At 41.5% G+C, this 27170-nt stretch overlaps 2 protein-coding genes and 1 long non-coding RNA gene across 6 annotated transcripts in view; 2 read left to right on the forward strand and 1 right to left on the reverse strand.

Annotated features, from left to right (window-relative positions):
- The window catches only part of MLXIPL (MLX interacting protein like), a 61978-nt gene extending 47025 nt beyond the window's left edge, over positions 1-14953 (forward strand). For 3 of the 4 annotated variants that reach the window (XM_025170343.2, XM_025170342.2, XM_007433963.4), the window contains 10 exons: positions 1592-1779; positions 2470-3040; positions 6909-6982; positions 7660-7825; positions 7997-8097; positions 9339-9458; positions 9722-9849; positions 10042-10165; positions 10357-10486; positions 13368-14953. In XM_025170343.2, coding sequence (XP_025026111.2) covers positions 1592-1779; positions 2470-3040; positions 6909-6982; positions 7660-7825; positions 7997-8097; positions 9339-9458; positions 9722-9849; positions 10042-10165; positions 10357-10486; positions 13368-13489 — 1724 coding nt within the window. In that variant the 3' untranslated portion in view covers positions 13490-14953. The remainder of the gene's footprint in view (positions 1-1591; positions 1780-2469; positions 3041-6908; positions 6983-7659; positions 7826-7996; positions 8098-9338; positions 9459-9721; positions 9850-10041; positions 10166-10356; positions 10487-13367) is intronic. The other variant, XM_025170341.2, reaches the window with a different exon arrangement.
- On the reverse strand, positions 1773-16936 carry LOC112541334 (uncharacterized). Its single transcript, XR_003085352.2, has 4 exons — positions 16722-16936; positions 7245-7395; positions 5369-5481; positions 1773-1974 (listed from the first exon to the last, which is right to left on the reverse strand). It is a non-coding gene; the product is annotated as an uncharacterized LOC112541334 (long non-coding RNA).
- Positions 16937-19920: 2984 nt separating this feature from the next.
- DNAJC30 (DnaJ heat shock protein family (Hsp40) member C30) lies at positions 19921-21675 on the forward strand. Its single transcript, XM_007433961.4, has one exon. It carries the CDS (start codon positions 20162-20164, stop codon positions 20858-20860), a length of 699 nt encoding a protein of 232 aa, XP_007434023.1. The 5' UTR covers positions 19921-20161; the 3' UTR covers positions 20861-21675.
- Positions 21676-27170: the final 5495 nt, after the last annotated feature.

Below are 27170 nucleotides of genomic sequence, written 5' to 3' on the forward strand. Positions count from 1 at the left end.
AACAGCTGCAGGAAAGAGCAATTAAAATGATTAAGGCAAGGATCCCCAAATTTAATGGTACCAAAATCCCCTAAAATGATAAATGAATTTGTGCAACCTCCACCATGAATAAAATAAATTGTTTCATTGGGCAAGACTCGGGCAAGAAATACGATAGCACTACTAATAATTCAATTTCAATCTATATATCATAGGGGTCTCAAATTTTGCCAGAACACAGTTGCTCACTGCAGGCTTATGCAGGCAAAGAAGAGCAAAGCCCAAAGTGAGTTATGACAGTGCAAGCTTGATCAGGTTTTAAAAAATGTTGACTCCCTGACCTGCTCATGACCCTCTTGGGACACCCAATCCATAGTTTGAGAACCCTTGGGTTAAGGAATTGGCACAGTTGTTAAAAGGAAAAACTAAGTGTTTGTGGCTTTTTCGGTAACAGGTATTTTATATATGAAATTGTGCCTAGTATGGACATATGGACAGGGAAATGTGGTTTTTTCCATCTTTCACAATTTGAACTTGAACTCACCACTTTAATAAACCAAATTACATCTTTATCCAGCACAGGTTAACGATGGTATTCACTGCAATCAGAGGTAGAATGTGTTTTTGTGAGATACTAAGCCAGGACTGGTGCTAATTCTGAACAAAATAATTAACCATGGGTGCTATGCAAGAAACCTAGTAAGCCACAGCCTGATGTGGTGCTTTGCTGGTAGTCCTCCCAGGTCAGAGCAATATTTTATTTGAGCTGGACACCAAACATCTCCTTTTTATAAAATAAAGTCTTGTAGTAACCCAACTGGGATAGGACCTGGTGAGCTTCCATCCAACCGCTTGGTGCCCTTATTCCACCTGACACATTCCCACAAGTACAACCTCAAGAGCAGCAAAGATGCTTCAGCTGGAGGGGGTCTCTTTTAGAGTTGCTCTTGGATCCTGTTTTGATGTTCAGAGGTCAGAAGTTAAACTTAGCTGAACTCACCACCCAATTCTGAGTTCAGACAACACCTAGAACCATAGTTAAGGAAAGTAAGCTTATAAACTGAAGGTGCATATAGTGGGTAAGGCACACCTGTTTAGTTACAGTATAATCCACGGTCCAATTCAGATATCCTATTATGGCTGCTTTCCACAACACTCCTAACCTGGTTGCTGAATTAATTCATTTTTCTGTTTGCATGATGCATTTCTCATCCAGCTGAAAGAGTTCCTCAATATTTCTGGGGAGATTGTTGTTTCTTGGTTAAATAAATGGTTGAAAGGAAATAATATTGTATTCTCTATTGAAATTGGACTGCCTCTTTATGAAGGTAGGGGTGGAGGTGAGGTGGAGATGGCCTTAGGGAGTGCAAGGAAGCAATGAATGCTGCATATTGCTTTCTGTTTCTGTTTTGGAATATCTACCAGGCCTATAATTCCCAACATTTTGAGACTTCCGTAACTCCATAACTCTTCATTCTACAGAAACAAAGTAAGCCATGGAAATATAGTAGATACAAGCAGAGTGAGCATATATCATGTATGCCTCTTGTCAAATTTGGAATGTTTTTGTGGAGTGTCCAGCTCTGACTACAATCTCTCTTTTGTTGTCTAGATTTCTTGTCCAGCCCTCGGCCAGTGCCTGCACAAACCCCTTTGAACTACACAGATCAGCCTTGCTTTGTGCCCATGCCAGACACCCTTTTTGATAGCAGTGGCAGCAACCTTCTTCCCAGCCCATCCAATGCCTTACTTCCAACAGGCCCTGCCAGTTCTCCTGTCTTGAGCAGCCCTCGTCTTCAGGTGTGCAAGGTTGATCCACTTCTCCACTGCTGCGTCCCAGGTTTTGATTCAGCTTGGGGGGGGCGTTCTCTCCTTTTACAGTCCTCTGCCCTTTCCAACCCAGTCTTGGTTCAGCATAGATTCCTGCAGTATCAAGACTTTAAGAGGGAGACACTTGCCCATTTGGAGGAAATGAATTCTTGATATAAATTGAAGCTGGAATAATAAACAGAATCATGTGCTATTTGGATGGGGAAAATAGATTGAAGTCCAAGAATCTGTTCTTGCCTGTTGCAGAGACCTGATCTAGTAATGGGATGGACTCCAACAGAGTATGTAGACTGGCAATATTTCAGCGATCTAAATATGAATAATCCATTCCACTGTTATTTTCTACTTGTAAGTTTCAGATCCACAGTATTGCAGGAATAAATAAATTGCCAGTCATGGTTCTATTTTACCTTATTTGGCTGATTTTACAACAGTGCAAAACCAGGAGAATATTCCAAGTGCTAAATAAACTTGCAAAGTCCAAAGTATTTCAGATATCATAGTGTGGGCTTCTACAGGTCATATAGAATTTGGAGTCTTCCCCTTTTTTGACTTTGGTGCCACTTTTCCCTTTTTCTGGTTGGTTGTCCACCTCAACAATGAGATGGGAGGATTTTTTTTTTCTGCTGCAGCATCTTTCTCCTCTCTTTTCTTTTTCAGTCTGCAGGTGGTTGCCCAGCTCAGCTTGGTTCACCTGGTGCCTTCCTCAGCCCTGAGCTCCCTCCCATTCCTCCCCCATCAACCTCCCCCAACAATTTTGGTCCTGATCGCAAGCAGAAGCCCCTGCTTCCCTACACCCCCCCCAACAAATGGCTTAGCCTCGATCACTATGGATCTTACTGTCCTGCCCCACTGCCCAGGGCCCCTTTGCTGGGCCAACAGCCAGTATGTCCACCACTGTCAGCCCCTTGCTCCAAGCTCCACTACCCATCTGCCCCACTCTTTTCCTGTCCCAGTTCCCCATCACTCTCCACAGCCTGTTTTTCCCCAAATATGCCAGGTTACAATGTAGACTTGCCTTCTGGGTACTATTCTCCCTTCAGTGCATCACAGCTGCTCCCTGGTTTGCCAAGCAGCCCTATTTCTGGCACTGCCAGAGGACAGCCTCCATCTGGAAATGACAGGCCCAAGACCAAGGGGGCAACGATCAAGAACAAGAGGTCCCCAAGACTTCCTGTTCCATCACTTGCAACAGTATCCGACCAATGTCTGACGCAGCTGTTGACCACAGGTAGGACTACAAGGCAGGGATATTTCCTGAGGGGTTTTGCCAGTCTGGAAATGTGTTGGGATTATGACTGCAAAGTCTAATTAAAGAATTGCTTGCATTCTGATTTTTCAAAAAGATCTCATTCTCATTTTAATTATTTAACAGCATGTTCAGACTAATCAGGCAACTACTTTAAAGCATTGAGTGAAATCCAGATTTAGACATACTTAAAGGAGATTTGTCATGAATTATGTAAGGTCCAGTGGCCTACCGTTTTTAAAAAATCATATACCACTTACTATCAAGTAGACATCATTGAATCTAAGCATGAACCTGGATCCATTCCATTATTGTTATTAATATGTATAACAGTACAGATGGTAAGCACCTTCTGAGAAAAGATGTTCCATTAATTGTGCTGGAAAAGTAGGGGCAGGTATTCCTCTTCTAAGATCCACATTGCATACATTTTGCTTGATTTTTTTTTAAAGCTTGCCATGTAAACTGATTCCAGAACAGCACACATTACACCTCTGCTCTGCGAGCTCCATTGGCTGCCAGTTTGCTTCCGGGTCCAATTCAAGGTGCTGGTTTTAATCTTTAAAGCCTTCATGGCATGGGATTGGGTTATCTGAGGGACTGCCCCTCCCCGATTACATCTGCCCGTCCTATTAGATCCGGCAGAGATGGCATGCTTTGACTCCCATCTGCTAGGGACTTACACTTGACGGGTCCCAGGAGGCGGGCCTTCTCTGCCATGGCACCTGCCTTAGCGAACATTCTCCCCCCCGAAGTGAGGTTAGCTCCATCCCTGTTATTGTTCCAGAAGTCCCTCAAGACCTGGCTATGTCAACAGGCCTGGGGCTCCCGAGGGACCGGTATCATTTTAAGATGGCTCCACTATTGCAGTTAATATTCACTCTCTCCTGTGCCTTTAGTTTCATATATTTTAATAATGATTGTTTTTATATTTTTCATAATGACTGTTTTTTATATACAGGTACTCTCCGGGTTAAGAACGCCCAGTTTACAGATGACCCATAGTTAAAAATGGAGCCTACAAATTCAACTTAAGGACAGATCTTAGGAACAGAACTTGTTCTTAAACTGGGGAGTACCTGTATTTATTATACTTCATTGTTCTACATCGCCCAGAGTCACTTTTTTGTGAGATGAGCGGCCATATAAATTTGATAAATAAATAAACAAACAAATAAATATAAATAAATAAATAAATAAAATTAGTGACCAAAGATGACATTTCTCAGATATCAGTCCATGCACCGTTTCCTTAGCTGGCCACAGTTTGGTTCCCTTTGTAGGTTTAGGAGGCCGCCAAGACATGTTTGGTTCACTCAGTCCTAAAACTAAGTCAGCAAACAGAAATCTTCAGTGTTTTGGACTATTAATTCCCATCATTTCCAGAGTAGCCAAAGTCAAATTGAAAATTCTGGGGACTGTAGAAGCAATGCATTTGGAAGGCAACAGGTTAGGGAAGACAATAATATCAGGACCTTGTGTACGCTTTAAAGATGATTTGGAAATACTGTTTTGTACCATTTGTGAGCAAAGCATCTCTTTTAATGAATAGCAAAGAGATGCTGGGCTTATGTGAGGTCCAAAGCATTTCTTCCAAATCAGTTTCAAAGAATGCACAGCCCTAAATTATATATACTTTTTGAAGACTAAACCCCATTGAAATTTCATTTTTATTTATTCTATTTGCATTCTGTCAAATCAGTAAAGACTTAGAGTGGTTTACAAAAGAGTTAACAAAAACATATCCAATAGTTAAAACATCCACAGTAAATATAAATGAATTAAAGCAACTAATCAAGCTTTCAGGGACACAAGAATAAATGTATTATTAATGAGGTTAATTCTGAGTAGACATGTAGAGGATTGCAATGTTTTTTTAGTCCTCGAACATTTTTACAAGTAATAAATTGATCTGACTGGTTAGTTTACTGGTTACAACTTTAGCTAATGAATTTATAGGAGATTCCAATTTAAATTGTAGATGATGCCTCTGCATTTTTTGACCGTCAAGACTATTTTGATGCTGTAGTGGAGAATGCCAATATTCAGAGGGGCTTTTAACAATAAATAGCAATTTTCATTGATATTAATAGCAAATTTCATTGATACTAAGAAACTACTGCCCTGGGTTCTGGAAAACTCTACATATGGGCCATATATTTTTAGGATAACAGGCAGGTAGCTGATTTTTTTTTTTTAAAAGCAACATTTTAATCATGACAGAGCTTATTTTCTTCTTCCCTGCCTGCCCATGTAATATGTAGTAGTTTGTGGGTTTATAAACACCTGGTATATGTAAAATTTCCTTACGGGAGGTAATTCTCGTTCCGCAATTACTCTTTGGCCACGTCCACCCAGCCGCCTTGCCCTGGCACGGAGACACCCCACTAATCGTTTCCAAGGGACATGTTCAGTGCTGCCACCTGTAGAGTGGTGGAGAGACCAAAACATATTTTAAATTCCTTTGGTAGAAAACAAGCCTCTCTAGACTCCAGCTGAGACATTAAAAAATGACATGTGAATCATCATCATCATCAGTATCATCATTTATATAATCCCATTATCCCAGTGTTGTCCAAACTTGGCCACTTTAAGATGAGTGGACTTCAACTCCCAGAATTCCCCAGCCAGGCTGGCTGGGGAATTCTGGGAGTTGAAGTCCACTCATCTTAAAGTGGCCAAGTTTGGACAACACTGCATTATCCCATATATATTTTTATCCTGTCGTTCAGGCAATTATTGCCTTTCAACTGGGCTCACATAAATAAATGTTAAAAAGGACAGTTCCCATCATCAGGTTTATGAACACGCGCACACACACATGGTAGAAAAGGAAAACGAGATCAGCTCTCCAAATCCAGAAAAAAGGACAAGCCTGTGTGCCAGTAGTCCACTTATTTTGGATTGGTAGCTGTTCCTTTGCTGGAGGTCTTACTTGTGCAGATCTTTGGCAATCTTTGGTCCTTTGCCAATGGGGGAAGCCAGACCATTCTCCATTTCAGATCTGTGGCCCCAGGGAAAATAAAATCTCTTTTGAGTCAAGCTCCCTTCAGGTTGACTTTTTGGACAGGTCCATGTGGTTTTCTTGGCAGCAGCAGAGGAGTGATTTGCCTTGCCTTTTTCTGGGATGTTATTTTAATTTCCTCATCTAGCACATGGACCTGGTATTCCCTTGAGGTCTCCCATCCAGTACTAATGAGGCCTACCCCTGCTTAGCTTTCAAGCCCAGGCCAGGTCAGGCAGATGCTGCCGCCTGCTGAGAAAGCTGTAAATAGGAACTGTGCGACAGAGGGATAAAAGCAGCTTTGCTTCTTTCCTGTTGCTCAGGTCCTCCACAGGAGAGGGGGATCTCCTTCATCTGGAGGCCTCTTTCCTGTTAACTAAGAGAACATCAGCATCTTTCTTTCAACAACCTAGAAAGACCTTCAGAGAAAGGGGAGGCTGGGCCCATCTCTGGCTAAGGTTCATGCACACATGCGGTTCATGAGCACAGATTCCCCTTGGAAGAGAGTTTACGCTGCCCTCCCTCCTTCACTGTAGCTCAGCTTCACTGGAGTGAAAACATCCTGAGCGCTAGTTGTATTGAAAACATTCTTTGGTTGGGTTCACACAACATATTAAGCTAGATTAAAATGGGATTGGGCAATTTGTGGTTCAGCATAATGTGGGAGTCCAGTTATTAGCATGTTGTGTGAATCAGACCATCCATTAAACAGGGTTTATCTGCTGCACCATCACATGCTGTTATGAATGCAGGATGTGTTTTATTATCCTTGGTTTGGACTTAATTATCTTGTGTGAACCTTGGTGTGCTCTATAAGTAGGTTGTCTTACCTTTCCCTTTTTACAGCAAAACCAGAACCTAGTTTAGAGGACCTGTCTGCTCCCAGCCATGCCCTGGCCCCCACAGCACCTGAGACCCTGGTAGGTGTTGGTGACAGAAGGGTTTGCGGGGGGGGGGCTTTTTTCCCTTGAGTTTGGAACAGGGTTAAGATAAAGTACTTCTAGAACTGGGAGAAATGGACTTGTATCTCATCTGGACAGTTTGAGATGCTAAAACCTGGCACTTCGGGAGAGAATGAAAAGCCCTGATTGATGTTGGAGGATATAAGGTTAGAAGGTTGGAGAGAAAACTGCCATAACCATGGGTTAAATATCAGTCATTGAAATGAACTAATATACATACCGTATCTAGATTGCCAATACTAGCTTTTATTAGAAGAGAAATTGTAGCAGAAAAATGGTAGCACTTCTCAGACCAAAAGCCCCAGGTTGTTCAGCTCCTTTTGTCCACCAGTGACTGGGCAGATCTACCTCTGGGAAGTTCATCAACAGAGCTGGAGGGAGATAGCCAACTCACTGTTTGTCTCAAGAACTACTATTCCCAGGTATTATATTTCTGACCATGGAAATTCCATTCCTGGCTGTTAGAAGTCAGGACTATAACTAATAGCGCTATCTTCCATAAAATCTTTTCCCCTTTCTAAAGCTATTTCTCCCACCGATTATCAGTGTCTGGTGTCAGAAGGTTCCATAGACACCCCTACCATGAGCCTGATGTTCCCTTGTGCACTGCTAACTTTTTTCCTTCCTTTCTGTAGCACAACCCTTTTTGTGAAGAACCTGCCGGCTTCTTGCCCCGAATAACAGAGCTCAGCCCTCAGCTCTCTCCCATCTCCAGCCCCTCACAGTCCATTCCAGCCACACCATCAACAGGCCCACTGCTTGTCCCCAAGATAGAGCGTCTCTCCCCCACTCCTATCTGCGGTGAGTAAGTAGAACCAGCATCCACCCCCAATTGAACTGGCAGTTCTACTTGTTCTGGACAGTGTTTCTGTGCATATATGTTCCATATCAAGTCAGTAATGAAAGAAATTCTGTGTATGCTCAGAAGCAACTAATAATTGCAGTGGGTTTTTTTTTCTCTACCCCCCACAGCAGCCAATAACCTGAGAATGACACAGGGACCTCCTGTCTCCCTTGAGGGGCTAATTCCATCCCCTCTCTATTCAAGCCAAAATAGGACAGAACCAAGCAAGGTAAGATCATGTTCACTCAGATCGTGTTCACCCTCTCCAGCCCAGAAGCTAATGAATTGTGAAGCATTAATAAACTCCTTTGATTTATCACTGCTAGTTTCTCATGTGCTTCATCGGTCTATGGCATTTCCCTTGGTGTCCTCTGTACAGCTTTTAGAAATACGCTGGTAAGAAAATCAATCATCAATGATGGAACGCATCAAAGAATACATGAGGTGGCTGTGTCCAAGAACAAAGGGGCAACCTGAAAATACAGCTGCCTCCTTATACCCTGCTCCAAATGCCCGGCTTCAAAGGCAGTCCAACCGCCCAAGCTTACCCATAGAGAAGGACTGTTCCCCCCCCCCACCACAAGTGATAGGAAAAAAGCTTGTCCTGTTCCTATGTGCTGCTCCTTTTTTTTTTTTTTTTTTGCAGCCTTCTCTGGCCATGCAAGCTTTGAAGAACCATAACACTTTTTTAATGTGTCTGAACTGAGACAGTAGGGAAAGGGAGATGTGTATCCCCGTGGGCAATTCAGTTTCTCTTACAAGAATAGGGGAACAAATTGCACATCTAATCTAGTGAGACTAGAACCTCATTTCCAGTACCTCTAAAATCCCCATTTGCAGGGTATACATGAAATGGTTGCTACCTGCTATTCATCTCATAAGTGTTTTCATAAGTGAAGCTCTCTTCCCTCATCCCAACTGTGAGTATTTCAATATTCATAATGCAGAAGTGATCCCAGGAGGGTGGGGGTGGGGGTCATTGGTAATGCACAGGAATGCACTCTTCCTCCTATCAATGGAGCTTTATGGCTGGATTTACACAGGAATCTGAGTCAGCAACAGATAAATATATTGTCTGAACCCCATAAATCTTGGGACAAGAGAGGACTAGTTTTGATCTCAAACAGCATTAGATTACTTTTGGATTAAATGACATACATGCAGTCATTTCTGTTGTGCAAACATAAAAATCCCATCAAAAGCGGGATAGTTCTAAAGCCCCATCTAATCATTCCTAAAAGAAAACAATTTGGAGGCCTTTCTGAAGAAAGACTGACACACATTGCTTTTTCCTGATTTTTTCTATGGAAAGCTAGCAGGAATTACACTCCCGTAATATGACAGTTTGGTGCCAGATTTTGGCAATGTGATTCCAGGTGTTCAAGAGCTGCCAAGGTGATTCAGGAGCTGCATATATCTTTGGGCTACTCATCTTGGTTTTATACTGAAAATACCCTTCTTCCCTTCCAGACTGAGAGCCGCAGAATCATCCACATTTCTGCTGAGCAGAAGCGCCGTTTTAACATCAAACTGGGGTTTGACACATTACACGGCCTAGTGAGCACTCTGAGCGCCCAGCCCAGCCTTAAGGTGAGTGCTGATCACGGTTCTCGGTCTTTGCCAGTTTTCTCAGCAGAGGCCACAAAATTGCCCTTGCAGCTCTTGAGGCTGTCTTAAAGAAACGGGCTTCTCTAGTCTTAAGTCAGCCATCCCCAACCTGAAGGATGGGTGGTTCTGCAAAATTTGTAATCCACAGCTGGCAGGCAGACCAGACGTTATAGGAGCTGTGGAGGCTGCCAGGCCAGGGAAGCTGTCTAAATCCATTTCTCCTCCTTCTTCACCCCACTGTGCAGATCAGCAAAGCCACAACCCTGCAGAAAACAGCAGAATACATCTGCAAGTTGCAGCAGGAACGGGCTACCTTGCAGGATGAAGCCCAGCGCCTGCGGGATCAAATTGAGGAGCTGAATGTTGCCATCAAGTAGGCCTGTTGGGAACACCACTGGCTTTCTTTGGCAAATGAAGTGATTTGGTTGCTGAAATGGAGCTCTGGCATGGCATGGGCACACAGGAAGCGGGGAGGCCCAGGCAACAGGCTGGGGGGGGGGGGTGTGGCACTTGGCTTTTGTGCCAAATCCAGGTTTCTTCCTGACTTGTCATTCCTTTGTTATAGCCTCTGCCAGCAGCAGTTGCCTGCCACAGGGGTGCCCATCACCCGCCAGCGCTTTGACCAGATGAGAGAGATGTTTGACGAATACGTCCGTTCATGCACCTTACAGAACTGGAAGTTCTGGGTTGTATCCTTTGGGGAGAAGGTTGCTTGCACTCCTGAGTGGGAACCTGCAAAGCTTTGACCAATTCTCTGAAATTGGCAATGATTCAAGCATTTCTTGCACTAGCCACAGGTGGCAGGGTATCTGATTCGCCCCCTAGCAAAAGTAGCAGAGCGAAAAAAAATCTGGCTCCTTAACTTCTCCTCCTCCATCAGTTCAGCATCATCATGCGCCCTCTCTTTGAGTCCTTCAATGGGATGGTGTCCACTACCAGCCTAGAAAGCCTCAGCCAGACGTCTTTGGCCTGGCTGGATCAATATTGTTCACTTCCAGCACTGCGACCCAGTGAGTCATTGACTTCTTTTTTTGTCTTCAGTTAGGGTGGTTCTGGATGCAAAGGGCAGGGATTAGCGTGGGAAAGAGGGATTGAATAAAATCAGGAAATAATGTTTAAACCTTAATCCAATGGGATGTTGTGGTTCAAATGCTGAACCACGACATCTGGTTTAATATCAGATTGTAAAGCAATTAAAAAGGAAACCCAGATTCAAGTTCTTGTTTAGCTATGGAGCTTGCTACAGGTAGTCCTCACTTACTGACTGCCTCATTCAGCAACCATTCAAAGTTATGACAGTACTGAAAAAGGAGATTTACAACCGTTCTTCATAGTTGTGGCCGTTGCAGCATCCCCACAGTCATGTGTTCACAATTCAGGCTTTTCACAACCAGTGCACATTTATAACAGTAGCAGCATCCCACAGTTGCATGATCACCATTTGCGAGCTTTGCCGCCAGCTTCTGACAAGCAAAGTCAATGGGAAGCTGGCAGGAAGTCACAAGTCACCATCACCTGATGTCTCACTTACTGACCGTGGGTGATTCACTTAACAACCACCGCGGAACTGATGTCGTAAGTCTAGCATAGTCATGTGACATTTCACTTAATGACCACGTCGCTTAGTGATGGAGTTGCCAGTTCCAGTTGCAGTCGGTAAGGACTACCCATACATGATTTCATCATTCTCTATCAGACTCAGTAAAATTGGGAGAAATATTATATATATCACTGAAATGCCAGAGGAGAGGTGGGATATAAACACAAATTATAATCTGGATGCTGACTTACACATGACTCTAATTTCTGAATTGTAAATGGCACTGCTTCTATTAGAATATGATGATGCCTGGACAAATACAACCCAGTTCTGGGCTTGCAGTCATCCAGGGATTAATATATTTCCATAAGCCTGCTCTGTTTGTCAGTTTCTATATCCCAACTTAGTTTCATACTGGTCAGACCCGACAGGAATGTTGCATGTGCTTCAGAAAGATGGGCATTTGGCATCAGGTAAACAGAAAGCACTGTCTTGGAGGGACATAGATGCAAAAATGTCAAAGCTGTGTGACTGCCAATATCTCACTGGGCAGGAAGCTCAGGGAAGGGGCCATGCAGGGAAAAAATATTTTTTGCTATAGGGCATGTATTTTAAAAATTCCTAAAACCTGCAAAACTTTCACTGAAAACATGTGGGTTGCTAAAACATCAGTATTTGTTATTATTATTTAAAGGTTAGGATTCAGTCCTTTGTATAACCCGTTATATTTACCAAAATTACGGTTATAATACTGTACAGTATTATATCAATTTTTTAAAATTTCTCCTTTATGCCTAAAGAATGTTAAGGTGACTAAACATTACACATAGTACAGTAATGCAATTTTGACAATTCCTGCAGACCAGAGAAATCATTTTCCTTATTAGGAAACTTATACAATGTAGAATGGCTATCCAAGAGAATATTTGCAGCAGTCTTAAACATTCTTGCTTATGCATTTCATTAGATTCAATACCTGCATTTACTTGTTACTCTAAACCTGAATTCTGGCTTACTATGAATGAGCAATGTGCTGGCATGTGTAGTCTGATTAAATATGATTTCTTAGCATGAAACTTGATCTTTGCTTTGCCCTTTCTTCTTAGCTTCTGTCTCTGACTTGTTAAGGAAGAGAACCAACAAGAGTCTCTGATTCACAAATCAAATTACTATCATGTTTATTAAGGAAATAAATTGTGATTTTGTAGTGGCATATTTTATGAGTCCTTAGGATGAAAGGTTTGAGGTTTTAGATCTCCTCCCCCAGAAGCTCTCTAAGTCCACGTATCAAACTCTGTCTCTTGTCTTGGTACAGTGGCTTGGTAATTACTGCTGCCACAATCACCTATCTTCTAGGTCAGTGTTTCTCAACCTTGGCAACTTTAAGATGTATGGACTTCAACTCCCAGAATTCCCCAGGCAGCCTTGGGAGCTGAAGTCCACACATTAAAGTTGCCAAGGTTGAGAAACACTGTTCTGGGGGTTAAGTCCAATGGGACATTTCTAAATGTTTAAAATTGCACTATATTACACAAAGTAAAGAAATTCTGGGGTTGTACAGCTTTGCTTTTGAAGTGCTTTAAAATATGCTGGGAGCAAGAAGGTAGCGTGAACACTAAACCTAACCCAGACACAGTTTTAACCCAGACCTATCACAGTTTTTTGTGGGAGAATCTCAGCTTTTCCAACACCATGCTTCCATCTTTTATAGTAAACACAAGTCACGTTATTTGTGCTAGTCCTACGTTTTCGCCTTCTGCTCTGGTTTTGTATCTTTCCTTTTTGTTGTGATGTGTTGGTTCTTTTTTCAAAGAAAAAAACTTGTTTATTAGCACTGGCCATGCAATCATGATAGATAGATCTTTTAATTTGCTTCCATTTATCAGCTCTAAATTATGCCAGTTTTGTCTGTATTCTTCAGATTTCTTATTCTGTTCTTCTCTTCGCTTCCCTGTGCTGGTCAGCTAGTAATAGAAGAATACCTATAGAGCAGTGTTTCTCAAACTTGGCATCTTGCTGGCTGGGGAATTCTGGGAGTTGAAGTCCACCCATCTTAAAGTTGCTGAGGTTGAGGAACCCTGCTATAGAGCATAGGAGGATTCAGAAAGACTGTAACAGGATACAGAGAATCAAATAAAGAATGAAGATAGTATATATGTGAAGGTATTACAACGAGAGTACATATATGTATTTCATATCACTTATGCCTTCCGCAGCGCTATTTCTCTGGGGAGAAGTCTTGTTGTACTTTGCACTATTCTGCCCCTAAGGAAGCCTACCAGAGCAAAGGAGCAGTACCATTTTTAGAGATGTCTCATGCTTTTATACCCCTCCCCCCTTTTTTCCCTTAGCTGTCTTGAGCTCCCTTCGCCAGCTGAGTGTTTCTACTTCAATCCTGACCAACCCCTCTGACATCCCAGAACAGGCTACTCAAGCAGTGACGGGAACAAGTACCAATGATGGTTCTTCCTAGCCCAAGAATGGGATGCTAGCCAGAGGATGACAGCTGCCAGAGGATTCCTTCATCCCTTCAGAAGAGCTGCTTTTACGAAATAGCTGATTGGTCAGTTCTCTGCAGGAAGCTTGTAGAAGATGCTTCTTCTGTGCTGACTTTTCTCCCAGTTTTCTCTAACTCAATGCCATCTGGCCCAGTCTCCTCTCTCTCTTGGCCTGGCCAATGAAACAGAAGTGACTTTGCTACAAGATCTGTGTGATCTGTGTACTTTCTCTTGGTGGGCTTAGCTGATACCTTCCAGTTTCTACATTAGTGATTCACATGGGTGATGGATCTTCAGTCCTCCGTAGTATCTTCTCTGATGTCAACTAAAAGTCTTAGAGATAGGTCCAAATCCACATTTTGGAAGTCCAACAGGAAACAGAGGTGACATCGTGGCATCTTTTTTGCTTTGTAAAGTTATGCACCATCATAGGCAACTGTCCCTGATTACGCCTGGGAAAGGAGTCATGCTTTAGTTCCTGTTTACTAGCTCATCATCACTGCTTGTCTTTATTGAGAAGGTACAGTTACAACTTCAATTATGTTTTTGACCCTCTGCCCCCTTTCCGAGAATATACATAGCTCCAGAGCCAAGTTTGCAATGTTTAAGTAAGCCTGCCTATGTGTACATAGTTCTTTAATAGACAACAAGTCTACCCATACTCAGAGGAAACTAAAAGCAGAAGAAGACATCAGTTCAGACCAGTGATCCATTTCACCCAGAATCTTGTTTCCAGCATAGCCAGTCTGATGTGTCTAAGAAGCCAAATAAAGAAGACCCAAAAAGTGATGTGTTTATCACTTTCCCCTTCTGCTTGATCCCAGCATCTGCTATTCAGAGGAATATTGCTTCTGCAGCAGAGACCCTATTTGAAATATAACTGGCAGTATGACTGGGTGTCCTTATAAGGTCCATCTCACCCAGCGTTTCCAATGAAGGCTAAACAGGAACTTTTAGAAAGCCTACCCGCCAGGATAAAAGCAAGAATTCCCACAGTGGATGCCCCAAAAGTATATTGTCTCTCAATACTGGTATTCCAGCTAGCCAGCAGAACTAAGGCCCAGGTATTAGTCACAGAGCACTTTCAGATCACCATCTGAATAGTACAAATAGTTCAGCAGAGCCACATCTTTTCAGTAAACTGCTCATCAAATCCAGGAGAAAGCCCATTTCATATAAAAAGAGTCCACATTGTGGAAGAGCGGGCTGCTGGAGAAAATGGCAGGCCCTTGTGCTCCTTCCTTTCCTTCCCATTGGAATCTTTCCTCCAGCATCAGCATGGCTGAATTGCCAATAAAATAACAACCTTGACACCCCAGGTGTGGGGTGGAAGAGAGGAGATGCATTGTCTTTGGAGCTCTGCAGCCACCAGCAACAAAATGCCTTCAGTGTACTGCATATTCAAAGTATATGGCATAATAAATTCATTGGTCTTTATGGTGGCAAAAGTCTCTTGGTTATTTTGGTTCCAACATACTAAGACAGTGTGGTCCAAACTTGGCCATTTTAAGATGAGTGGACTTCAACTCCCAGAATTCCCCAGCCAGCATGGCTGGCTGGGGAATTCTGGGAGTTGAAGTCCACTCATCTTAAAGTGGCCAAGTTTGGACAACACACTACTAAGATGTCTACCCATTCTAGAAAACAATTGCAAGAAATTGCAATAATATTGTGGAATCACAAGCCCAAATACAGCTAGTAAACTACTGTAGAAGCTTGCTTTGCTCTGGGATATACAATAGAATCAGGATCCAGGGAAAGCTGATACCTGAATACACCATAAAACTGGTTTCACATTGTGCTAACCCACCATTTTGTTTGATTTCTTAGTTTAGCACAGGAGCCACATGCAGGAATTTCGGCCCTGCGTGTGGCTCCGAAAACTTTGCTAGATCATACTGTCAAAATTAGGCTACCAGTTTTTGATATTGCTATTGTATTTTTTGAAATTAAAGGCACACGATAGATACATTAAGGCTCTACAAGGGTTAACATACCCTGTTTTATATACCCCCCCCCAGCTAAACCACAATCTACTTTTCAGTAAGCAACATTATACAGAGTAAAAGAGGAATAATAAATAGTAAGTTAAAAAAAATAAAGGCATGAGATAAAAAGAAAAGGAAACATGGCTAACTCTAGCGTACATTAGCACCATTCACAACTGTTCTCCATCCCCTTCCATTGGGACAAACCATCTTTGCTTCTGTCATACGTGTTTTTTCTTTAGAGTTTTCACCTCTCTCTTTGAGGGTCTCTTGAACTACAGCTTTCTCAGTCTTCCCCTCAATCCTTTCTTTCTTCAGAAATTTGTTTTGCAATCTGGTCTTCATTCATTTCCTCTATATAACCAAACCATATGCTCATTTCATATGGATTACTCACTCTTGTATTCAGTCCAAATTTTGTACCTTCTTGTTTTTTCACACACAGTTCTTAAACATCCTGTAGCCACTGCATCTAATATATGTGCTAAGTTTCTCCTGACAAACACAACTCTCACTTTGTTATAAAAAAAGTAGGCAGAAGTGCACTGTCATATACAACCATGTTTGTTTCTTTTGACAGACTTTCAGTATAACAGACTACACACCACCCATTACGTTTCTACCAGTATTTGCTTGCTTTTATCTCCATTTTCTCATCCTTAATGAACATTCTACCAAGTTTGCAAATTCATTTTTTTCTCTCTCTATATTCTTTGGCTTTTATGTGTTATCCTGCAATAATTCACTCCATTTTCCCTGTCAAGCACAACTACCCGGGTCTTTGGCACATTAATTCTCAGATCTATACTTCTCATTGCATCATACAACCTAACATTCACTGCAGATCGTCTGGGTTCTTAGCCAACAACAGAACATCACTGGCATCCTAAAGTACACGTACATTTGTAGCCATAGAGTAAGAGGTAATTTTGTATTTGTAATTACACTTGCTGTAAAGGCAATCAGAAACATTTCTTTCTATTTCTATTTTTACATTATGAACTTTTGGCTTTTTCTTTGTTCTTCTTTCTCTTTCCTTTTTACTTTACATTAGTTCTTGTTAGTTTTTATCTTCTGTTTAAAATTCTTAATAAAAATTATATTAAAAAAGCCTAAAGTACACATACATTCACATCCCTAAGCAACACACGACCTACCAGCATTCCTTATACTTTTACCCACAAATACTTTAAAAATACATTAAGGGGACATCACATACCCTTGCCTTACTCCTTGCTCAGTGTTAAACCACTCATTACACATTCCATTTCCTCTCACACATGCTTTACTTCCATTGCATACATACACCTCTTACTGCATTCAGCAACGTTCCATAATTCAAGGCCACTCAGTTTATCGTGTGCTTTCTCTAAATCAACAAATGCAGAATAAACTTTGTTTCTCAAAGTTTTTGCTGAACAGCAAAAACCTGGACTGCAGCCAGCCCTGCCCAGCATAAAGTCACTATGCACTTTCTAAATCTTGCTTATTATCAACCTGCCATATCCTTTCAGTTGGAATCCTGCCAATCACTTTCCGAGGCACAATGAACAGGCTAATCCCTCTGTAGCTTTTGCCCTCACTCTTGTTATTTTGCCCTTTGTATAGGGCAAAAAATAACCGCATTCTTCCAGTTGTCAGGCACAAATGCAGCCTTCACACACACAGACGTTAAACAAGTCACATAGTCACCCCATAAGCAAACCACATTCACATGTTAACATTTTTCCAATTACACCATCTACACTTGCACTCTTACCGCTTTTCAACTTTCTCATGGTTTTGTTTTCCTTTATTTTCTTAGACATTAATATTTAAAGTATTTGCTTCACTTCCATTCTTTGACTCTCACCAGAATTGCCCCACAAATCTCTCAAATGTTCCTTCCAGCATTTCCTCACTTTGGTCTCATCCAACAGAGTTCTGTTTATTCTTGTTGGAGTCTCTTTGTGTAGCTGACTTCACCCACTTTCAAAACAAAATTTTACTTCATCAAAATCACTCTGCCTCTTTGAATCTTAACTGTTCCTTCTGACTACATTCTTTGCAACTATTTTTTTCTGTCTGTACATATTTTACGGTATCTTTCCTTTGTCCTCATTTTTGCAGCAATCATATCCACTTTCCTTCCCCCAAGTACTCCTCTCATATTTCCCATCAAGGTAACTCCCCACATGTTGGAAGACCAGGTTAGGGACAGATGGTCATGGAGAAAATTTATCTGGTCACTAAGAATCAACATCAACTTGATGGCACATAATCAACTCCCCAAATTTCTGTGGTATTCTGTAGCATAATTATGTTTTCCTCTGTTTCAAGGAGCTTTCACATCTTTTCCCCCTTCATTCAGTTTCCATTCATTCTGTTGGGAGATTAATCTTCTAATACTCTTTCATATAGGACTTTTACCTGCTTCTTTCAATTTATTCTTTTTTTCAAGATCCACTGTTGACACTGTACAAAAATGGTCTGTCCCACATTCAGAACCTATTGTCATCAGTCTTCTGCCCTTTGTTTTCAGTTTCATCATGCAATCAAAAGAATCATGCTTTTAGATTTCTATTCATTATTTTGCCACATGTATGATACATAGATTTATTCTTAAACTATATATTCAAAACACTCCAACCTTTTTCTAAGTAGATACTCATCAAACATTACCCATTCCCATTAACTCTTGGGTCCCCCAGTGGTCCAATCACTTTTTTGGTACCTGTCTTGTTCCCACCCATCATCATGTCACCTAGCAGAATAATTTTTTCCCAGATTGCACGTGTTCAGAATGTTGCATATTTTTTTCCCAAACCTGTTGCCCATTTTTGCTATTTATTGGAGAATAACATGCAACTATCACCCACCTATGGATTCATAATTTTATACATACCCTGCAAGAACCAGCATGGTATCACTTCACATGTTCAGACATAAATTTTAGCTTTTCCAGTTCTAATTAAACCTACGCCATCATTTCCTGGCATGTATTCATTAACTCTACAAGACCAAACCACCTTAATTCAGATCTATTACAGCCTTGTCTTTTTTCTTAGTTCACAGACACATGTATATGTATTTTTAAAAACTTCATTAATTCATGCCATTCAGTATGATGGACCAGAAACTTCCTATATGTTTATGGTATTAAAGTTCTGTTGCATAGATCGTGGTGGGGGGCAGGAGGGAAATGACATATGCATCATGTCATGATGTAGCTTATGTATTTGCAACAGTTATCATGATGCAAGGATATAATTACATAATTTGGATGGTGTAATAATGCACATGTCATCATTTTGACATCACTGTGGCTTGTTACAAGTGCCTACGTTAATCTCTTGTCACTTCATATTCAACCAGAGATGGACAAATAACCTTGCAAGTAGAAGTTCCTGGTTACATTTTATTCATTCCTCCCGCACAACTTTTTTTGGGCAAAGTGTTTGTAAGAGAAGAGCAGAGAAATCCAGTCCATCATTTAACCATGACTGAAAAGCACCAAGACTCCCTTACTTTGCTTTCAATGTTCTTATATTCATACACTTCACTTGCTCTATGAAGCAAATGTGAAGTCTTCAAGTAACTGATAATGCAAATTAAATGTGCTTACTGCCCAACACAGGGGCCACCAATCCTGCGGTAATTCAATATTTAAGCTACTGTATTATAAAATGAGACAGAGATTTTGTTCACACATCATGCCGAGCTTTAATCGGGCTTGTTTCATTCCGATTCAGATGCTGTATGAATTCAGCCGCTGTAATTTGCAATCCACAATATATAGTTTAGCATTTCAAATCAGCCCAGTCCACTATGTTTGCTCATACAAAATAATTAGGTTAGCTACTGAATTAATCCGTTTTGCAGAATACGCTAAATCATCAACTAACCAATAGGTCTGAGTTCAGTGACCTGATAAGCCGAAAAAACTTCAGACGAATAGCGTGTTGTCCGAATGCAGCTATTAGGGTTGTAACTAGTCTGGTTAATGTGTTATGTAAGCACAGCCACAGAAACCTTACAAAGGCCCCACAGAACAATCTTTATTAACAAGCTTAATAACAGGACAATGCTAGGCAGTACCGACCTGTTATTAAGCCCATCCACTCTCGTTTGATCGGCTGCCAATAAAAGCCCCCGAGTTAAGAGCTATGCGGCTTCTACTCCCAATAGATTCAGCTTTGGATTCCGAACCCACGCTATAAAGCCTTCCCATTGGTGGACAGGTGGGTGACGCAGAAAAAGAATTCACCAGACAGACAATCGCTGCCTATGACGTACTTTATCCCGTATTGGCTTTTGTCCCACCTACCGGCTCTTGAATTGGACAAGCTCCCCGTCTGTCTGTAGAACACGCTCTTACCGGAAACGAAACCGTTGACTGCTTCGCTCACGCGCCTGCATTCCACGCGTGAGGACGCACCGCCTCTCTCTAGGACTGCCTTTGCCCTGCTTTCGCCGTCTTGTTAGTGGCTGCATCCAACTTCCATCAAGAGCTCACCAATAGCTGACTAGGTCCCGCCTTTTGGCCGGCCAGGAAGAATTTTCCAATGGGCTTCCTTTCGGGGTTTGGGCTGCCGGTTGGTTTTGCTTATCGCTCGGGTAATTCAAGATGGCAGAGGTCGCGAACGAGCGAGCTGCCGTTGGCATTTAAAGACGCCGCCTATGGCCTTGGCAAGATCGCAGTGCCAGCCAAGGGCCTCCTATCTCCTCAGGTCGTCCTGTGGAGCCGGTCCTAGGCTCAAGGCAGCACTGCCTGTCCTGGTCTTTCCCGTCGTCTTTCGTGGGCAATCAGGCCCTGGCCAGGGTAGTGCCGACGAAGGAGGAGGAGTTGTTTGGCGCCGTCCTCCCCCGAAGAACCTCTACGAACTGCTGGGAGTGCAAAGCAACGCCACTCAGGCCCAGATTAAGACTGCTTACTATAAACAGTCCTTTCTCTACCACCCAGACCGCAATGCGGGCAGCGTGGAGGCAGCTGAGCGCTTCATCCACGTCACTCAGGCCTATCAGGTGTTGAGCAGCCTCAGCCTGCGCAAGAAGTACGACCGTGGCCTCCTCACCCAGAAGGACATTTCCACTGCTAAGAAGCCCTCTGGCAAGGATAGAGCAACGGCTCAGACAGTGTCCAAGAGGAGCCAGTCTTTCACATTTGGTCATCCTCCAGGCAAGCCCATCTTCAACTTTGACGAATTTTACCGAGCCCATTATGGTGAGCAGTTGGAACGGGAGCGCCTTATGCGGCTAAAGCAGCAAAAATTGCAGAAGCAGAAAATGGCCATGAAGGAGGAGACGCACAGACTATTTGATAGTTTTCTCCTCGTGCTGTTTTTATCAGGCGTCATGATCTTACTCAGATTCCAGTGAAGAGACAAAATCTGTGCTAACCTCATATGCTGATTTCTTGTAGAAGCTTCTGAAGCAGGCAAAACAGGACATTGCCAAGAGATTTGTGATCTTCTACTGCAGGGCACCCAGCAGTGTTTGGGTTATATGAGCAATCTTTTGGGGAGCCTTCATCTAGTGCCCAGAAGACTTTACAATTGCAGAAGGATTTGAAGCAATCATAGCTTTAAGTGGGTTAATTGTCCACGCTTAACAACGTTGGGAGAAGAAATGTAGGTGCTTGCCAATGTCAAATACTAAGTGATCACCAGTTGCCACTTCTATAGCATGAAATTCTTCCTCCTTCTCTGAGTCAAGAATGGAAGGATTTGAGGTTGTTTTTCCTTTCTTTTCAGAAGAGTTGAAATTTTGCTGCTTTTGGACAGGCTTATTTATATTATTGTTGAGACTTGTTCTGGATTTGGGCCCAAAGCTGCTACTGTAGAACGTAAAAGGGAAGAGAGAAATTTGAATGTTACAAACAAATATTTCATTTTTGTTAAGCATTCAAAGAGAAGGACTTTTCTGCACAGTTTGACTTCTAGTGTTGATACCCAATCATGTCTGTACTGTAAATGTCATTTAATTGGATAAACTCTACTTCACCACTGTGGGCTTTTTGCAGTTTGTATTGTAATAGCTGGTGCTCTGGTTTCCTTTGAATTCCTAACAGATTCAAGCCAAATATATATAAACTTTGTTTGAAAACTTCAAAAGGACAAAGAACGAGGATACATGTTTTTGAACTGTCTTTAACTGTGACATCTTTTACATTAAACATTGGGGATGACCTAGAATAGTGGCAAAATGTGCTTTTTAATTGAAGATTGTATTCTCTCTGCAGTAATCTTTCCGGGGCTTTTTTTTCCACTCTAAAACTGCATTCACACAGCATGTTTAATCTATTTTATTTGCCATGTTTCTTAACTGCCCCAGCCAAACAACTCTGAAATTGAATTATCCCACTTTCACATACTGTATATTAAACCATTAACAAATCAAACAGAATGGGATTGCATAACAGAGCCCCAGAAATCAGGACATAACACTAGCCAAACTTAGCATATTGTACAAATGCATCTGCTAGGGTTTTGTAAACACATGTCTTCTCTTGCACTCATTGTCCTTCATATGTGTAAAACCCATATTTCTTTTCCCCTTCCTGCATGCTTGTCTTGCTAGGTCTCCTAAGCTGTACACTGTCCACTCCTAGTCTGGATGATAGTGAAAAGGTACCTGCTCTTTTCCCAGTTTTCAGCCTACAACCCCTCCTCTACGGCAATTCTCCTTTGTTTTCAAAAGCTGGAATGTTGTTCCTAAATAGTGCTATAGAGGGAGTCCTAGTACTGATGTACAACTGCTAGTGAAATCATTTAGATTCATAAGCTGGAGTGCTTTGTTCTTCTTGAACTAGCTGGATTTAAGAAGAATGAATTCCCATATATGGGTAGTGAGAGGAAATAAGTTTCTTGTGATTGATGACTGTCATAAAAGCAGCCATCAATCTCAAACTAGAAAAAAACTAAATAGTCCTTTTCTTTTGGATATAAAGAATCACCAGACCAGATCTTCCTTGTTCTTTGTAATTAGGCATATTTGTTTGAACTGTCTTTAGATTGTTGCTGTGTAGGTAGATTTCCATTAGATGCCTGTTTGTGATATACCTCAGATTGTTGCTCCTGTTCATCCTTAGGTACTTTAAGGATCACTTTCAAATAAAGTTCCTTAGATGGTATAGAATCCAGTTTAGATGTTTTTAATAACTGGTGTAATAGTGGAGGAAAAAAGCACTCTGACTGTATTGCACAATAGTATATGATAAATCATAAATAAGCAAATTGCATTTTGGCTTAGCATATAACCAGCCTTGCATTTTAGGGGTACTTCTATGAAAGTACACGCTTCATAGGTGAGCACCAAGCCCTGTGTCAAATTAAGCATGGCCATGGAGAATCTAAGAAGCTCATATGAAATCTTCCTAGCTTTTCTGTTGCCCCCCCCCCGCAATGTAGTTGATCTGAGAGACACTGTAAGATTTCCTGCAGTGTGATAGTATGCTGAAATATATCTGCTAGGATCTCCCAGGCATTCTCGGCAACATTTCAAGGAATTCTAGCCCCCATCTTGCATTGTGTGGCTTAGGTTCAGGTGGAACTGCATTGTGGTCGCTAGGGCTTTCTGGAGAAGCTTGCAGAATCTCTGTTGCCTTGCCTTCACAAGCGTATCTGGATGCTGCTGTTGCCAAGGCAACGGGTGGCCCATCAGCAAGTTGGAGAGCCTAGCTGGCCCTCTCCACCAATAGCAGAGCCTGACTGGCATCCCAGAGACAGCGGCTGCTGCCTGTAACCAAGGGCTACCCATTGGCAAATGGGAAGCAGATCTTTCTTTCTCTTGCTCAACCTAAGCAGATAGAGGGCTAAGATGACTCCCCTCCCCTTCTCTCCATCAGCAGTTTCTGAGCAGCCAGTACATGAGCAAAATAACCTGTCCCTTGAGATTTCTGTGAGGATGGGGGTCCAGCCAACTTTACCAGCTACAATTTGAACAAGCTGTGCTTGATTTCTAATGTGGGAGAGCCCAGGAACTCAAAGCAAGGCTGAACTTTGGTTCTGTTCTTCATTTGAATGGACTTGTGGGAACAGCCTGAATTAGAGGACTGAAGTTTATGTCTAGTGTGTTGTCAAGCTTCCACAATAGAGATGTGATCTCCTATGAGATACCCTGGTGTCACTTTGAACCCAGAGATATGTTTTGGTGCAAACCCTTCTTACCATGATGTTCCATGCCAAGAATGAACAGTTTATTTGGTATCAGTGGCATAAGTTCTTCAAATTTTATTTTGGGATAAATATTTTGGGATAAATATAGTTTAAGATTTTGTTGCTACCACTCTCAAAATGATAACCTCAGTGTTATGCTGAAGTTATGTTCTCTGTTATAAATTATTTTTATTGGTACTATAGTATCGTAGACATAAGGGTGGGGGTATTAATGATTGTCTCTCACTTTCTCAGAGAACTGATTGTTTACAAACAACATTTAATAATACTCCATGAATAATTCAATTTATTAGATTTGTTACAGCCACCCCACTCCATTAGACTCTGGGCGGCTTACAAAATTCAGAAAACAATAAAAACAAACACATATAAACAGGCAGTCTGAACTAAAACAACCATAATAATAAACCGTACAAATACTACAAGGGCCCCACCAATACATCAATGAATACATTAACCCCTGGCCTGGGAACAGAGCCAGGGCTTAAGGGCTTTCTGGAACCCCAGGAGAGTGGGGCCTGTCCATATCTCTGAGGGATGCTAATCCAGAGAGCCAGGGCAGCAACAGAGAAAGCACACTGCTTCCTCAGCCCCACAAGATGGCATGGTTTAATAGTTAGGGACCAGGAGCGCACCTACTCTGAATGTACCAGGTGGGCAGAAACAATTGGAGGCAGGTGGTCCCTCAGCCAGGCCCTATACCATGAATATATAATATGGATGTAATTCTGTTTAGAAGTACAAAACTACGTGCTTATTTAAAGAATAAATTTACATTGTCATATGAGTCACCAATATCTTTTTAATAATAATAATGTCTAGCTTTCCTTTCCCTCCTTTTTTATTTTATTTATTTGTTACATTTATATAGCCACCCATCTCACATACATGAGGGTTGGGGGGGGGGTTAGGTTCACATATAGAGGGGTGCACCAGTTCAGGAGAGTTATATTACATTGATAAATATTGTATCTTAAAAAACAAAAAAAACCTTAAGTGCTGGGCCAAGTCAAGGCAGGTTCTATTTTCTTTTACTGGAATATCAAATTGGGAGTGTTGACAGCATGCCTTTATGGCAATGATCCTTACAGAGAAGTAATGGTTTGCTCCATACAGTACTTTAAACCTGTTCCATGGCTAATGTTAGCGTGCACAGTATCGGGCTGGGGCCTGCTGTAAGTCCTGTGTTGCACATTATAGTTGCAAAGCTGGAGTGTTTGTTTCTACAGCTTACTTGTATCCCATCCATCCTCTGTGGATAGGAGTAAGGACTCTCTGATCCTCCAGTTGTTATTAAATTACAACTCCCTGCATCTTTCACTACTGATCAACTTAACTCAGACTCCTGACAACTGAAATTCAGCAATATCTAGAAGAAATTCAACTGCTCAATGGAACTTTCCTCCCTTCTCAGTTTTAGGCTTGTGTTGTTAACTGGACAGCAGCAGATAGAGTTGATGGGCTTGCTTTTATTTCATATAAAAGCTAAGCAGAGCACTCTATATAATAAGTTGGAGATTTCAAAGCAAAGTCTTCAGGACTCAGAAGAGACCCCAGTGCTAGTTTTGATGTAGAAATGTTATCTGAGTAAAAATAACTTGTTTGAGTCTTAGAAACCATTGTTAAACCCCAGATCTTCTCAGTACCTACCAAAACTGCTTCTCATTAATGGTCTATTCAAGAGACAGAGAGTAGGCTAGTCAGGATCCCTCCCCCACACATCTAAAGAAACAGATAAATACCACATATAAATGGAAGACTTAAATGGATACTGCTTATAAAGCACTGATTGATTGTGACTGATGATGTGCCATTAAGTCAGTGTCAACTCTTAGCAACTACACAGACCTTCTCCAAGATGACCTGTCCCAAACCTGGCCCTTCAGGTCTTCTAATGGTACTTGCATTGCCATAGTACTTGAGTCCATCCACTTTGGTCATCCTCTTCTTTTCCTTCCACCTTTCCCAGCATTATAGATTTTTCAAGAGAGTTAGGTCATCACATAATGTGTCCAAAATATTATAATTTGAGAATGATAATTTGTGCCTCAAGTGAGAACTCAGCATTGATTTCTTCTGTGATCTGTTTTTTTTTTCCTTGGCTATCCATGATATTCTCAGCAGTCGTCTCCAACACCAAAGTTCAAAAGCATAAATACTCTTTCTATTATGCTGCTTCAAAGTCCAACCTTCACATTCATAGTGTGTCACAAGAAAAACCATTGCCTGAATTATTCTGATCTTTATGGACATAGATACATCATAGCATCTGAATATTTTTTTCCATGGCCTTCATTGCTATCCTACCAGGTGCTGGTCTGTGGTGTATTTCTTGACTTCCTTTTGTGTTGATAGATGATCCCAACAGCTTCATTGTCTGCACTGCCTTCATTGTCAGTTTGAAGGCTGGTTGCTGTATCTGTTGTCATTATTTTTGTCTTCCTTATATTTAAACTTAGCCCCATTTTTTGGCTGCTCCTTGACTTTTATTACTTGAGTTTGCAGGTCTGTTGCATTTTCAGCTATCAGGGTAGTGTCATCAGCATATCGCAGGTTATTGATGTTTCTTCCTTCAGTTTGAAAACCACATCTTTTGCCAATCCAGCCTCCTCAATATATATTCAGCATACAGATTGAATAAATAAGGAGAGAGTATGCAGCCTTGTCTGATTTCTTTGCTGACTTGGAGCCAGTCTATTTCATCATGTTCCGTCTGGACTGTGGCTTCCTGTCCTGTGTACAGATTTTATATGAGGACCCAATGAGATGTTCTAGATTCCCATTTTCCTAAAAACATTCCACAGCTTGACATGGTTGACACAACTGAGGGCTGTTCTAGAACCAATTAAGCACACACTGATTTCTTGTTGGTATTGTTTAGCTTTCCTAATTATTCAGCATGCATCAGCAATAATGTGTCTTGTTCTTAGCCTTTTCTAAAACCAGACTGAACATGTAGTATCCCTCTTTCCATGTAGAGCTCTAATCTGTATTGGATTAATTTAGCATTATTTTGCTAGCATGTAAAATTAAGGATATCATATAATAGTTTGCACACTGTTGAGTCTCCTTTCTTTGGTATTGGTACATAGACCAACTGCTTCCAATCTGTTAGCCACTATGTTGTTCTCCAGGTTTGCTGGCATAGTTTGGTTAGAGCTTTTATTGATTCTTTTGTTGCTTGCCATATTTCTGTAAATAGAAAATGTTTTCTAAGGTCACTTGGATATTGACATCTCTGTTGTACAGAACTTTAGTATACTCTATTTCTTTAATCTTCTTTGAGTCAGTTACTGTCTGTCCTTTGAGGCTGATTTGAGGCTGGAGCTTCCTTCTGAGTTTGGAGAACTTTTAGAAGACTTTCCTTGTTTTATTGTGTCTGCTTCCATCTTTGATCTCCTTAGAGATGTTGGTCTAATACTGCTCCTGGTCTTTTCTCACAGGTCTCCGAAATTCTTTGTCACATTCATTCTTGCAGTCTTTGTCTTCCTGGCTTTGGTTTCTCTTGTCGT

The sequence above is a fragment of the Python bivittatus genome, unplaced genomic scaffold (assembly GCF_059951505.1).
Source record: "Python bivittatus isolate LINGU-HERP-01145 unplaced genomic scaffold, Pbiv_v1 ctg000690_np1212, whole genome shotgun sequence".
NCBI lineage: Eukaryota > Metazoa > Chordata > Lepidosauria > Squamata > Pythonidae > Python > Python bivittatus.